General features: G+C 33.8%; 1 protein-coding gene across 25 annotated transcripts in view; it reads left to right on the top strand.

Annotated features, from left to right (window-relative positions):
* Positions 1-15,837, top strand: part of PPHLN1 (periphilin 1) — a 149,428-nt gene that overhangs the window by 123,393 nt on the left and 10,198 nt on the right. For 18 of the 25 annotated variants that reach the window (XM_077870425.1, XM_077870420.1, XM_077870419.1 and 15 more), the window contains one exon: positions 10,110-10,226. The exons of 4 other annotated variants lie outside the window; for them this stretch is intronic. In XM_077870425.1, the coding sequence (XP_077726551.1) occupies positions 10,110-10,226 (117 nt within the window). Of the gene's footprint in view, positions 1-7,927; positions 8,042-10,109; positions 10,227-15,837 lie in introns of those variants that run through there. 3 more of the 25 variants (XR_013363957.1, XR_013363956.1, XM_077870413.1) reach the window with 3 other exon arrangements.

Here is a 15,837-nt window from a genome sequence, read left to right as displayed (position 1 = left end):
GGGGTCCTGGGATCGAGTCCCACATTAGGCTCCCTGAGAGGACCCTGCTTCTCCCTCTGCCTGTGTCTCTGCTTCTTTCTCTGTGGCTCTATGAATAAATAAATAAAGTCTTTAAAAAAAGAAAAGAAAAATCTCTTGAGCTCTAGGTACTGATTGATTTGTAGCTTTTCGTTTAACCTATAAATTCCCTCCTACAGGGCTTTAGTTGCATCTTCCAGAAGTTGATGTTATTTTTATTGGCATTCAGTTTAGAATATTTTGGAGGGATTTCTTCTTAGAGTTTAGAATATTTTGAAATTTCCAAATATAGGAGATTTTGTATTTTTTTAAAAAATAAATTTCTAATTCAAAACTGCTATGGTAGAAAACATACTTTTTAGGATTTGAGTCCTAAGAAATTTGTCGTGACTTATATTGTAGGCCAACAAATAGTCGGTTTTTGTAAATATTTTATATACCTAAAAAGAAGATGTATTTTGTATTTGTTGAGGGCATTGTTTTATTATAATGACAAGTAGGTAAAATTTATTATATTAAATCCTCCATATCCTTGTTGGTTTTGTTTGCTTGTCTCATCAATTTCTGGAAGAGTTGTGTTAAAACTCTCAAATGTTTGTGAGTTCATGTATCTCTTTTAAATGTTTTTATTCCTTTTATATATTGAGACTATGATGTAAAGTGCATATGAATTTACAATTATTTCGTATCTTTCTGAAGTAGTTTTCTTAATCTTTAACACTTCCTCATATTTATCTAAGTTTTTACATGATATCTTTTTGTCACCTTGCTTTCAGCTATTCTATATTCTTGTATTTTTCTTGTAAGTAGCATATAGTTGAGTTTGTTTTTTCATCCATTTTGATAAAATATGTCTTTACTTGGCTCATCTGGTCCATTTATATTTAATGTAGTTATTGATATATCAGTTTTTAATTATTCTTCCTATTCTGTAGTCCTTTCTCTCTCTCTCTTTTTTTTTTTTTTTCTTCTTTGGGATTTTGAAAATTATCATTCATTTCAGTACACCAACATTTTCCTGTTAGTTATACACTATTTAACACCATGCATTCCCGACTTACTGAAGTCTAATATACACTACTACTTTTAACTTCTTGATGATCAATGTAGGCATTTCAGAGCACTTTAACTCCATTCAACTTCCTCTTGATTGATCTATTACCTATTGTCTATTACAGTGTGTTCTAATTCCATATATATTTTAAACCCCACAAGATACTAACAGTCTTCTTTGTCGTTTATATTCATTTAGGTTTATTTAAATATTTACCCTTTTTAAAATTTTCATTGCTTCTATGTCTCCAACTTCCATAAAGGAAGGATCATTTTCTTCTACCCAAGAACAGTGACTGAATAGATCTTAGTGTATCCCTGGTATGGAATTTTATATAGTCAGTAGAAGGGTTTATGGAGAATTGCCACAATGCTGCTGCATTAGTTTAGTAGTTAGAATAAGTACTGTAGGAACTTTGGAGTTAGAGGATTTGACTTGAATCCCATTTCTGCTGCTTAACTATCTATGTGTCTTTGGAAAAATCATTTTATTTTTCCTGAGCTTTGCTTTGCCCACTACTCTAAGGGGAATGGTGCTATTATCCACTTCATAATAATGTTAGAAATAAATGGGAATGCATATTTAAGTTGGCTAGGACATTGTCAATAGCCAAAATGGCTGGAGTTACTATTTTATACTGTCTTTCATGGTTGATGAAAAGTATTTAAGTCTTCATGTGCTTATGAGGCTTTTGTGGGTTAGCCTGGAATCCCAACTTAGAAATATAAGGCCCAAACTCCAAACAAGTAACTTATAAGTTACACTGAAAAATATCTTCCTTTGATCATTCTTGTATTTTAAATTATAACATTTTTGAATGGGTTAAAGTTATAATTAATGTCATTAAACCAAGAAGGAAAAAATGAATCTTCTTGTCAGTTTCATCTAGTGATTCTCATGAGAGTGAAAGGTAAAGAGCAAAGTAGATATTGAATAACTGAAATGAGTAGGATAGAGATACTATGATACTATATTATTTCCATTTACCTAGGATGGTAATAATTATATTGGGGCTACTAGGGCTTTATTTTTGCACATGTATCTTTTAAAGGTATTTTGCTTGGGAAAAAGTTTTTAAAATATATAATAGCAATGCTATATTTGAAGTAAGGCTTTTGCCTCTTATTTTTTCTCACCCATGCAATCCCCATGTTAGATTGATAGGAAATGTTTTATGGTAACTTTGAAATACTCATTTATTCAGGTTACAAAGTTTTAAAAATTCCCTATCAGCAAATATCCTAGCATGCCTCTCCCCCATTAAGCTGCTTCTTTGTGTCAAAATTTTCCGGAACCTTTCCTGAACATATGCATTCTATTGTCTTCTGCTATATATAGACTAGGTACTTATTTCTATCTTTAGGATAGTTTTAACTTTGAAGATTATTTATTTTTACTAGGTTCATTGGCTTATTTAGGCCAACAGATACACACACACACACATTCTTCTTTTGAGGATTCTCAATTATAATTCCCTTTTCTTTTTTTTTTAAGATTTTATTTATTTATTTAACAGGGAGAGGACCAGAAAGAGAGGAAGAAGCAGGGAGCTTCTTCTTCTTCTCCCAGGCTCTGCAGGGAGCCAGATGCGGGGCTGGATCCCAGGACCCTGGGATCATGACTTGAGCTGAAGGCAGGCATTTGACTGAGCCACCCAGGTGCCCCTCAATTATAATTGTTGCCCAGTTTTGATGGTTTTTTACTGCATTGATTTTTAATTGTGGTTTACAATGTTTTACCCTGAAATTTTATTATTTTTATCAGCATCCTTCATTGACACTGTTTGAAGAAAGCTAGGAAGAAAAACCTTTTGTGCTTATCAACAACTGTTGTACTACGTGCATTTCTCTATCCTTTGTATTTATTGTCTAAAAGTTACAGATCAGATCTTAATAATATTTTATAATCTAGAGATTTTAAGTAGTACTTATTTATTCTACTTAAATATTTAAATTCATGTGATTATCTCAATAGAGGCTTTTTCTTACATAAAAACATTTTTCCATTCCATGTTACTAATGTAGTACATTCTTGATTATGATCATGAAAAGGATCAGGGCCTCATGTAAAGCAAAGGAATAAAAGATATTAAATTCACTTCCTAAGAAGTCTGGTGTTAAGGGAGGGTAGTTTGTAGCATGTTTAATTTTCAAGATTTTGTTTTATTTATACTAAAAAATTATTTTTTTATTCACTGACTTCGATTGCACAGCCACTTGTTGTTTGCCCATGAAAGTTGCACAGCCAAAAGTTAATAACATCTTTTCCTCCTACTCATAACTAGCATATGTTCACCTACAATACTACTTATACCTTTTACAAATTGAAAGGAAAACCACCTAATTAATCATCTTTGTATCATTTGGAGTTCTTTGCCTGTGGTAGGCTCAGTAAATGTTTAATAGTTGAATGAATGTAATGGAGTCCTCAAAGCACCCTGAGCTCATGTAGTTTGGCTCTGCTATTTTAGCTTGCAGATAAATACTAGAGTATATCTTCAAGAATCTTTTCCTTCAGGGGATTGGAAGTAAAGGAAGAAGCAAAATTATCTTTATTCATTTGTTTGCAAAAGCAGAGTCCTTAAGATTGAGATGATTTCTCATAAATTTACTGCACATGACTAAAGTCTATGTTGAGAAGATTGTACAAAATACTACTGATGTAAAATATTGGATCTTTGTGACAACCCATGAAAGGGTAAGGGGAAGAGATTCTTTTTCTTTTTTCTTTTATTTTTTAAAGATTTTATTTACTTATTTGACACAGAGCATGAGAGAACATAGGCAGGGGAAACGGGAGAGAGAGAAGCAGGCTCCCTGCTGAGCAGCAGAGAGCCCAACTTGGGGCTCAGTCCCAGGACCCTGTGATCATGACCTGAGCCAAAAGCAGATGCTTAACTGAGTCACCCAGGCCCTCCAAGATTATTTTTACTTTTCAGAATGGAATTTTACTATAATCTGTTTAGATATGGATTGTTTTAAAATTTATTCTTATTAAGATAATTTATGCTTCATGTATCTGACAATTTGGAATTTTCATTAGAGTTAGAAAATTATGTTATTTTAAATTTTGAGTGTCTTCTTTTTTTATGTACTCCAGTTGGATGTAGGTAGATTTTTTTTTTTTTATCTTTCATTTCTCCTAAATTTTCTTCTTTTATATTTTTTTTCAAATCAAGAATTGTAGGTGTTTTGTTCAGGACTCTGAATCTTCACTTGTATATAGTTTACTGAGTTTTTAATGTCAGTTATGTTTTCCATTTCTAGAAGCTTAATTTAGTTTTCTTAAAAAGATTTTTAGAATTAGATCGTTTATTGCTCATGTTTTTATTCTTTCTTATTTCATTCTCATTTTATTTTCTGTAACCAATAATTTTAATACCTGAAGTCTGAGAGCTTTAATCCAGCTGCTGTTTCTGCTGACTCTAGCTCATGGTAGCATGTTCCCTTGTGTAATTTGTATTTTGGAGTTGTGAGTGTATATTTAGAACTTCAAATGCACATGAAAGTAGACCTGTCTTTATGAGTATTCAGAGGAAAGGGCATCTCATTGCCTTAAGAGGCTTGATCAAGGCAGAGAAGTTTCCCTTTTTCTTTTACTTATCGGTGATTTTTGTGTTTGTTTATTTGTTTGTTTTCTAGTTCATCCTGTCACAAAGATCCTAGCTTTATGCAAAGGCCTGAGATTCAACTCTATCTTCAGAGGGCCAAAGGTGGTGATGATGTCTCTTATTCCTGACAAGTCCTTGGTTCTTTAGGACAGCCATAGCCCATGATATTAGCTTAACACTCTGGTTTCTTGTTTCTTCTTCTTTTTTTGATTGCTGGCAATTACCCTTAGTTAACTCTTTTTTTTCTTAAGATTATATTTATTTATTTGAGAGAGAGTGAGAGAGAATGTGAGGAAGGGAGAGAGAAAGAGCAGGAGCAGAGGAGGGGCAGAGAGAAAGAAGTGAACTTCTCATTGATAAGGGAGCCCCGGTGTGGGACTCAATCCCAGGACCCTAGGATCATGACCTGTGCTGAAGGCAGAACCCAGGTGCCCTATACTTAGTTACTTTAAGAGCTTAGCTGTGCTTTTAAAATAATGTATTTCTAAGTTTTTTGAAGAAGAGTTTTTTTTTTTTTGAAATGTGTTGTTTTTCCTGTCTTCATTTTACATGTTTAAAATGCTTGATTTGTTCCATCTCATACTAGAAATGGTAGAAATGTGACTGTTCTTTACTTAGTGCTTTCTGTTAGGCTTATTTGCCTTGAAACTGAGATTTTTAAAGAATGAGTTTCAGTTAGGAGAACCAAAGAGGCTTCATTTTGGAAGTGACATTTGCTTGGATCCTTAAAATTCAGGTAGGCTCTAATAGGTAGAGATAGGAGATAAAAGATTTCTAGACAGAAGCAAATGACATGAGCATAAGATGGAAAATAGGGAACTATAAGAAATAATAATTACAAGTAGTTTGAGTAAAACCGTGTCTTACATGGGTGTTTTTTAATGAGGGAGACTGAAGATTAAAAAGAAAACAGATGGAATAATTGATAAAGCAAGAGAGACTATCAGTAGCACAGATGAACTTAGCCTTGAAAATTAGAGAAAACGTTTCTGTGACTAGGGCAAAGGAGAATAAAGTGGCAGCCATTTTTAAGATTGAGAGGAGATAAGTTTAGGAAAGGCAATATTGCTAAGAGTGAGGGGAAATGGGATAGGGTGGAGAGAGTCCTATCAGCACTTGGAGTTCCTGAATCAGGCATGGAAAGGACTCAGAATACCCCATATGGTGTGTGTTGATATGGAAGTCAACAAGAGAGGTTAAGGAGTGGATCAAATAATTGCAATTTTGGACTTTTTCCAACAATTCACAGCATCCTTTGAGTAAGAGTGGAAAAGGCAAACCAGATTATTTATCCACAGTTGACCAAGTAAGAACACCTTAAATGTTGCTTTAAAAAAAAAAAAAGAACAACTCCCTAGTAAGATGGTAAAAGTGATGTTAATTGAAAAAAAATTAATGACACAGGCTTAGTCTCTTTTAATCTTTAATTCAGCTTTAAATGCCAAGAAGTATGACCAGTTCTATGGCCCAGGTTTTTGAGCAGCTTACATATTGTGCAGGTCACAATTAAAGAGGCAAGTTATAAAAACATCTATAACTCAGAATAGCCATTGATCATGATGCATTTAAAAGGGGAGATAAAAAAGAAAAAAGTACTCTAGTTTTTAATGTTTTTGAGATTTTTTTTTTAACTGAGGCAGGAAATGGCTAATATATTTTAGAATTTTCCAGCTAAAAGGAATGAACAATAGTATTTTTAAACAAAGGTGAGTTGCTGTGCTCCAGAATACTTTGAATCTCGATTTTCCTAGCCTAATGGAATGTTGCTGTCATTATTTCCTGACTTCTAAACCTGTTAAATATAATTGCTTCTCTGTTTGGAACACTCCAGCAGCTTCTCATTATATTTAGACTAAAAATCCAAAGCCTTTACCTTGGCTTTAGAAATCTGCTACTTTTGTCTACTACCTCTCCCTCCAAATTTCTTTCACATTATCTTTGTGTTTTACTGTGCTGCAGTCATACTGTCTTCTGGATAGATCATACTTTCCTGTCTTCTTAGTGGCTTTGTTTATGCTATTACTCCTGCCTGGAATGCCTTCACTAGCCTCTTCTCATTCTTTAAGGCCCTGCTTAAATTTTTGCCTTTCATTCAAACATTTCTTTATTCTCCTGACCAGTTAGTTCCTCCATCACAGAACCTACTTTATTTTATATAATACCACAATTATACAATTATACATGTTTATGTATTTTCATACATTTTATTTTATGTCTTTCCCACTAAGAAGAAAGCTTCCTAAAGATAAGGATGGGATATTTTTATATTTACCATTTGTGCAGGGCTTGTACATGCTAGGTCCTCAAATATTTGTTGACTTACTGAGCTCTCAAATGTTTGAGTGAATGGTTTCTAAGTATTAAGTACTTGATATTTGTTGTGTCACCTAATTCTCACAACAGCCCTGAGACCTAAATTACTGTTGTAATCTCCACATTACAAAGAAGGCAAATGGGCTGGGGCAGCCCCGGTGGCTCAGCGGTTTAGTGCTGCCTTCAGCCCAGGGCGGGCTCCTGGAAACCCGGGATCAAGTCCCACATCGGGCTCCCTACATGGAGCCTGTTTCTCCCTCTGCCTGTCTCTCTCTCTCTCATGAATAAATAAATAAAATCTTAAAAAAAAAAAAAAGCAAATAAGGCAAATAAGGCTTACAGAATTATGTAATGTGCCCAGGGTCACTTAGCAACCCAAATCTGGAGGATCCATGAATATAAAATCCATGATCTCTATCACTACCATATTCTTCTCCCACCCCATTAAGAATTTAAATCCTCCCATATATTATAGATTTTTAAAATATTTTTTTGAGAGGAAGAGAGTGAGTGAGACCATAGGGAGAGAGAAGCAGACTCCCTGCTGAGCAGAGACACGCCCCCCCCCCCCCCCATCATGACATGGGGCTTGATCCCAGGACCCTGAGATCATGACCTGAGATGAAGGCAGACACTTAAGTGACTGAGCCACTCAGGTGTCCCCTGTACATTATATTTTTAAAAAGTGAGACAAAATAAAACTAGACATCTAAAATGCTTATGAACCTACCTTCCTATAGTAGTTGCATAGCCTATGGGGATTTTTAAAGGAGTTGAAGGCTGATTTTTTTATGTGTGGTTTTGAAGATTAAATTGTATTTGAATTATATCTATGTTCAGCATATGAAATTACTTCTTTTGTAGAAAGAAAATGATAAGAAATTATACCTATGGTAATTTTTTTACATTTTCTCCTTTATGTTTTGGCATAGCTATGGATATGAATGGCTCATTCCTCATGGTGATAATAAGTTGATACTAACTGTGCAAAGGATTTGAGTTTGAAGTTTTTACTGTGTAATTATCCACATATGATGACTTGAAGGGTAAGAAAACATAGTTTAATCTGATTTCCATATGGATAGTTGAGAGTGTTCAGTATGTGAGAAGGGCATATCTTTTTTTTTTTTTTTTTGAATAGAAATATGGGATGTTATAGTCAGAATTTGACTTTTAAAGTTGTATTTTGGTTCTAATTTAATGCAGCTTCTTTTGTCTCTAAACCTGAAATAACTTAAGTGCCATTAAAAAAAATACAGAATGCAGCTGCTGCACAGTTGAGCTATATGGGATAAATACTGGCTTGAATCACTGGAGATGATTCAGTGTTTGAGGAAAAATTTTAGAGCTTTCCTGTCACACCTACACAAGGGAGACTTGCAGAACTGGAAATTTTTCTTTTGTTTTACATATAATATAATATGCTTACATTTTAATTACTGTTTTATTTTAGTAATAGGCAATCTCTTGGACTTCTTATATAGTGTCACCCTGAATAGTACCATTTCTGGACAGGTTGTGTTTTAGGTTTTGGGTTTGTTTTATGTATGTGCTTGTATGTGTATTTGTTAGGTTTTGTTTTTTGTAAAGGACAATACATACATGTTTCTAGACATTTTGAAACTTGTCTCCATACAATAGTCTTTTTAAAAAATTTCTTTTCTCCTTTGGTGTTTCATTTTGATAGTAAAAACTATATGAGTGTACAGTGAACCTGTATTTCTATTTGAATTTTATTTTTTTCCTACAATATGATTATCAGATAGGAGGAAATTTTTAGACCAAATCTTAGATGATTTGGTTAGATTGGTTCTCACAAAATAATAGAATGTTGTCAATCCATGCAACAGGAATTAGGTATTGTAACCAAAATATGTATGATCTGTGTATTGGATTAGGAATCAGTTTGCACAAACTACAGAAAAAAACATTTTGTGAAACAGACTATCAGCAAGATTCTTTGTATAATTTTATACAGAGGAGTCTTATTTGTCAAAACAATCCTGAGCCAAGACCTTTACATTTTAAATATTTTAAAAGTTGAGATGACTCTTTGTATATTTAGAAGTAATAAAATTATACTTTTCAAGGTACTCTTTTAAGCTTTTTACTATTCTAAATTGACTTTATTATGAAAACTTTCTTTCCTACTTTATTTCAGAATATTTGTTATGTTTTACCTTCCTTGTAATGCTAACTCATTTAAAACTTTAAGATCTTTACTTCATCAAGGAACAATATTTATTGACAGCCCTTGTGAACAGATACATTTACTAATCTCAAACAATTCGTATAATATCAGTTGGAGGGATGGCCAAAATAATTAAAATTTGAGCCAAGGCAAGAATATAGAATTTTAAGCTTTTAAAAATCAGAGATAATTAGAGAACAATTTTGTTTCCAGCCTTATACTCCATGGGAGACCATAACAAAGGAAGCAAAATTAATTGTATTTGCCTTCAATATAATGGAAGAGGTAGAGAGAAACATACATTTCATAAATATTTAAGGAAATCTGGAAAAACTTTGTGGAAGATGTCTTAAACAAAATTTTGAAGAAATTAAGTTAGAAAATAACCAAGGGAATACAGATATGAGAGCAGGTGAAATGTTATGGGTGGATGGTGTTTTGGTGAGTGACAAGATTGGCTAAGATTTTACTGAAGAATTGTATTGGGTCAGATCTTGGGATAAGCAGCAGTAATTCTGAGAAGGGTTTTTCCATCTGTAGGATGATGGTGTCTGTGAGTAGGTACATATAGAACAAGAAGACTAGAAGCAAAAACAATTAGAATTTTTGCAGTGTTAGAACAGTATTGTATTGGCTAGGCCCATGCTAATATTGTGACCATAGAAATAGCAAAACCAAGAAATAAGGAGGTGCACAAGAGTCAGATTTCAGCACTATGGTACCTCTGACAGCATGTTAAACAGTCCCTTTTAAAAGTAGAATAATTTAACAGTTAATTTTTATAAATGATTTAGTGTTTGCTCAGGAAATAAATAATAACCATAAATATTAATTTCTGGACTTTTTAAATACTATAAGATGAAGCTTAGTGAACTCTCACAGAGTGAAGCCACATTTTATATTTATGCTTTTTATTGACACAGGACACTGAAAATATCTGTGAAGAGAGAAATGGTTCAGTGCACTTTTCCAGGATGTGTTTATACGAAAAATTTCTGTCTATGTTGTATCTACATGTGCACATGGTAATCTTGCATGAAGTAAGGTTAAAGGGGATACCACAATCTGCTGGGTTTTTTGGCTCCTATAGTAAGGTAGTCAGCCTTTTGACCCTTATTTTATCTGAACCAATTTAATGTTCAGTGCTGCTAATCCAAACAAAGATTTCATTTCTGGTTTTCCTTGTTATTCTTACCTAAAATATACCAATCATTCTAGTCTTAGCCATTTTGCCAGCTCAAAAAAAAAAAAAAATCCATTTCAAGGCATAGAATTCTAAAATAATAACTCATTTTTAAAAATAATTTTAATAAATATAGTACATATTAAAATACATATGGTAAGGTTTATTTAGACCTTCAGGATTCCAATAGAATTTCATAGTTACAGTACTATCTTTTTTTATCCCCAGAATTTCAAAAATAGAGTATTCAGCTGTATTCAGTAATGCCAGGTTACCCAAAATTATCTGTAAACATTACCAAAAAATTTCATTTGAATAGATTCCTGCCTCAAATTGTTGGCTGTAGCTAAATTCTATCTTGGAAAGGCTTACTGAAGACCAGATTTATATTTCCATTGATCATAATTTAATAGCACCATACTTCGTGATTAACACCCGGTGCTTTCTTGAGCATAGAATGCAGTAGCAGTGTAACTGTTGATGTAACAATAACAACATCATGGCCTAGCATGGTCTGCATTGCATTTATTGTCATAGATATGACTCTAATTCCTAGAAGGAAGTTCAGTATTATTTGAAAAGTCAGTAGTAGGTCTTTTGTAATGTCAAGTGGACAGATCAAGATGAATTGTAAATCCTATACCAATTATACTCTATAAATTTTAGTATTAAAAGTATAGAATAGAAAATATCTGCAGATAGACCTTGAAAATATGTATTTTCTTTCATATGTAATGGGATTTATGAACTTTTCCCACTGTATATAATGCATTCAGAGATAAAAGTGAAATAATGAATTATCTTTAATATTAATTAATTTTAACCTACTTGTAATATACCTGATACTGCAGTTCCTATTTTTGAAAATGAAAGCTGTACTATTTGTGTTAGTTATGAATAATTCCTTTCTTCCTTTCTGGAAAGAAAAAACACTTTAGGAGCATTTATAGTGGTTATTATACGTTATGTAATTGAAAAGCCTTTTTTAGGAGAAATGTGATTAAGTAGACCAATAATATTCTAATAATATTCTGTTTCTTACACTTGCAAATGATGAGCTGGAAGCAAATACTTTTTTTTTTTTTTTCAGTAGCAGTAACAATAGCTGTATTTTTAGTGGAAACTCCAAGGATTTGTAGTTACTTAGTTCTTAAATGGAAAAGTATAGCCTAATTTAGCTACGTTGGATAAAGCCTTATGAAGTGCATTTGATAGATTTCCAATTACATTGAAAAGAAAATAGATTTCTTCCATCACCTTGACATTCCTACCAGTATTAAGCACTGTTGACAAGCTGATATACTGCAGTGCGGATGTCATTGTGCAGGTCTTGGCTGCTCCCAGATTGCCACCCCGGCCCAGAAGGCCAGGTAACATCTCTTCCATATAGCAGGCTATTATGCTAGGTATCTGGAGAAAATTCCTTTTGATTATAAATTACAAAATCCACCGAAACTATCTTTAGCAAGTATAGGGAAAGTATTGAAAATTTACCAGAATTTTTCATAGGGCAAAGGCAGAAACCAGGTATAGAGTCTGGAATTGAAAGGCCATTGGGCAGTTTCTCTTCCTTTCTAATTTCCTTTCTTTTTCCAGCATGCTTCCCTCTCTACTTCTACCAACATCCACTCTTGCTGTATTCCTTGCCATTGTCAACATCATAAACCTAATTCATAATCTAGTAAGTCCTGTGATCCCTCTTCATCTCTGACATCCCTTAAATTCTATCTTCTATAAGTGCGTTTTTTTCATTTGGCATATAATATAAATAGAGCTGTCAGGGGCCTCTCAGGATGGGAGTGAGGATTGGAAGGAAGGGACAGCTAAGCAGAAACTACAGAAGCTGCCTGTCTGTGGAGTTACAAGTAATCTTGCCCTTTGTGTTTCCTACCACTTCACTTGCAGCTCTTGGTTTGGTGACCTCTTAACAACCCCCACTCCAATCACTTTCAATGACAAACTTTTAAAGATCCTCCTAAAACTATTACATTAGCAAGGACTTCTTTATCTTGAGATGAAAATTTGTAATACTATGATACTGTAACAAAAATGAAAGTTTTTCCAACCTGTAGTATGTGTTAATGTCACAGAAAATAGAGGAAAGGAAAAGAGCACAACAGCACATGTGTGCTGAGACACATGGAGAAATTTCATAGCAGTAAAAGTGATTTCCCCTAAAATCAGCTTTTCAGTATAGAATTTTAATGATGAAAGAAATGGGATGATAGAGCCAGTAGACTCGGTTCACTGAATCACTTGGGGAGAAAGAAAAACAAAACAAAGCTAAGAAGAACTAGCCTTCCCTGCAGAATACATCGGACATGTCCCATCTCAACCATAAACTGCTCTTTCACCAACCATAGCTTAAGTATCTTACAGAACAGTAGTGCTTTCCTCAGCCTGAGGAAGAAAGCCATCTTACCTGTTTATTTCTTGTAAATTTATCTTGTGGCATCCCTGAAACCGTATGGGAAAATAGCCCAAGTTTCAGATTTTATTTTATTATTATTATTTTAATTTTATTTACTTATGATAGTCATACAGAGAGAGAGAGAGAGGCAGAGACATAGGCAGAGGGAGAAGCAGGCTCCATGCACCGGGAGCCCGATGTGGGATTTGATCCCGGGTCTCGAGGATCGCGCCCTGGGCCAAAAGCAGGCGCCAAACCGCTGCGCCACCCAGGGATCCCTCAAGTTTCAGATTTTAGTAAGGAAACGATGAAGTATAGACATGAGGCACACACACACACAAATGAGATCTCATTGTCTCATAGTAGTGACCTACCTTCCAGGTTCCTCCAAGCCACTTTCTTTACACCATTCTTCAAAAACCAAGCAGATTAGTTTATCTTTGGTTTTATTTCAATTTTGGATTTAAATAATTCTGTTGGATTATAGCAGTAGTATGGTAAAGGGTAAATTAGAAACCTATACTGTGAATATCGTACTTTTTACAGCTAATCCCTTTAATCTCTCTGCTTCAGTATTTTTTTTAAAAAGGGGATAGTTATTCCAGAGTACCTATGAGGATTCCGGGTACATAAAATAAGTAAAAAAGCTGTATGAAAATGTTGCCAGTGACTTAATGTTTCTGATATGTCAATAATTTCTAAATGCTCTCATGTTTAAACAGAAAACTTTAGAATTGTAACCCATAACCATTTCTAGTCATAGAGACCTTTGCCTAGGATTCCTTCCCATTCTAGAATTTTTCCTACATAGTGAGCCCTCCCTGAGGACTTGGTAACTGTTAATACTTTTAGGTTCTTTCTTTCTTTCTTTTTTTTTTTTTAAGATTTATTTATTTATTTGAGAGGAGGGAGGAGGGTATGCGTGTGCAGGGAGGAGAGGGAGAGAGAGTCCCAAGCAGACTCTGCGCAGAGCCAGACGCAGGAGATTTCATGACCCTGAGGTCATGACCTGATTTGAAACCAAGAGTCAGATGCAGATGCTTTACTGACTACACCACCTGCACCCCAGTACTTTTAGGTTCTGAGCCATTTTCCCCATATCTTCACAAGGTTAAAGCAACCTTAATATTGGATCCCCTCCAGTCTCCTCTGCCAGAGATAAACTGGGAGGAAGTAAAGGGGGTTTTGGAAGTAGCTTAGCTTAGTTGCTCCTACTGACCGATTTCTCCCATCAGAGTACAGCTGGACGGATGGAGGGTGCTCCTCTTAGATCTCCTCTTAGAGCAAACTGATGTAAGATTTTTCACTTAGGGAACACATTGTTACTAATCAAATCTAAAACTACTTTTTTTATTGTCATGACATTGTACTTTTCTGATTATTTTTTTTTAAATTTTCTGATTATTAATGTTAAATCGTTTGTGGACTGGACTGCCTCTTAAGCAATTAAAAATCATCTATTTCTAAAAGGATTTATTTGGAAGTAATCTTAATTAAAAAACTTTTCATTAAAAATTAAATAACTATTAAGTTATTTATAATAAAAATTTAAGAACTTAAAATAACTTAAAATAAGTTTTCTTTGGATAACTAAAACTTAGATTTGTTTTTTAGTTGTATGGTCATTAGTGTACATTGTATTAATTTCACCCACTATGATAATTTTTATAACAAATAACTATATGTAAAAAAATTAGTTTAATATGTACATAAGAAAGTTCACCTTTTAAAAATTGTGTTAATTTTTTAAGATTTTTAAACAAATTTTATCCATTCATGAGAGACACAGAGAGAGAGGCAGAGAAACAGACAGAGAGAGAAGCAGGCTCCCCACAGGGAGCCCAATGTGGGACTCAATTCCAGGACTCCAGGATCACGCTGTGGGCTGAAGGCAGGCACTCAACCGCTGAGCCACCAGGCGTCCCTGTTGTGTTTTTTTAATTATTCAAGGGAAATGCATTCATAGTGACAAATATCTTTCAAAGAATTGATTTGCCATTTTAACCTATAATCTATTTCATTGCAGTGAGTATTTTAGACATTCGCTTGGGAAAATGTCTAAATTAAGCTGTCCCCTCTTTGTCTTTATTAAAAATGAATTTGTATTGCCCTCAGACATGAAAATATTAAAAGCTACATGAAAGATTTTATTTTTTGAAATATTTATTATTAACCATTTTCTCGGCAAATAGAATTTTTAGAATAGATTTTTAAACCTATTTTATAATGTATTTAGCTGCCTTGTATCTTCATTATGACAATTTTTCTTTAGATTTAGCCTTTTTGTATTTGTTGAATGCTAGCAGTTGTTTTCTCAAGCCAATAAGTGACATTTAACACAAAATTACTTTTCCTGGCCTCTTGAATCAGATTTGAAGGGGATATTGGATAATGAACACATTAGTTTTCTTCTAATCCAGTCTTCAGTAGTTTATTGTCTGTCTGATTATTTTAAGTCCAAGGATAAGGTAAACCTTAAGTCCAACCTATTCACTTCTAGCTTCACATTTATTCAGGTGTGTCTATCAGCCATCTTTTCTAAAACTTCCCTATATTCCAAGATTATTATTTTTTAAAGCATACTATGTTGTTTTATTTCCAAGCTTCCAGGTTTCCTGGAACACCAACACTGTTTCAGTGCTTTTAATCCTCCTCCTCTCTGCTCATTATGATCTTTCTTTTGGGATTATTGTAATACTTTGTATTTCTCTATAGCATTTATTGCATTTTGCTTTATGGTTTTCATAATGTATTACTCATTTTATTAGAATCTAATTTATTTGAGCAAGGTGTGCTATATTATAGACCAAATCTAGGGCCTGCACATAGTAGGGGAGTTCTTTTGGCTGGCAGGCACAGATATTCAAATTCATTCAAACTCATATCTGCATTTACAGATTCATTAATATCTGTAATTCTCCACTCACATTGAGAAGATGAAAAGCTCATCATCCAGGTCCAAGCAAAACAGATCCTTCATTTATAAGCTGAGATGATCAGAGCCATATACCTATCATTGAGCCTATTTTGCTTTAGATCTTTTTCCCCTCTTAACATT

This window comes from Canis aureus, chromosome 25 (genome assembly GCF_053574225.1).
Source record: "Canis aureus isolate CA01 chromosome 25, VMU_Caureus_v.1.0, whole genome shotgun sequence".
Taxonomy (NCBI): domain Eukaryota; kingdom Metazoa; phylum Chordata; class Mammalia; order Carnivora; family Canidae; genus Canis; species Canis aureus.
Note: the sequence above shows the minus strand (reverse complement) of the source record. Positions and strands in the feature narration are given on the sequence as shown.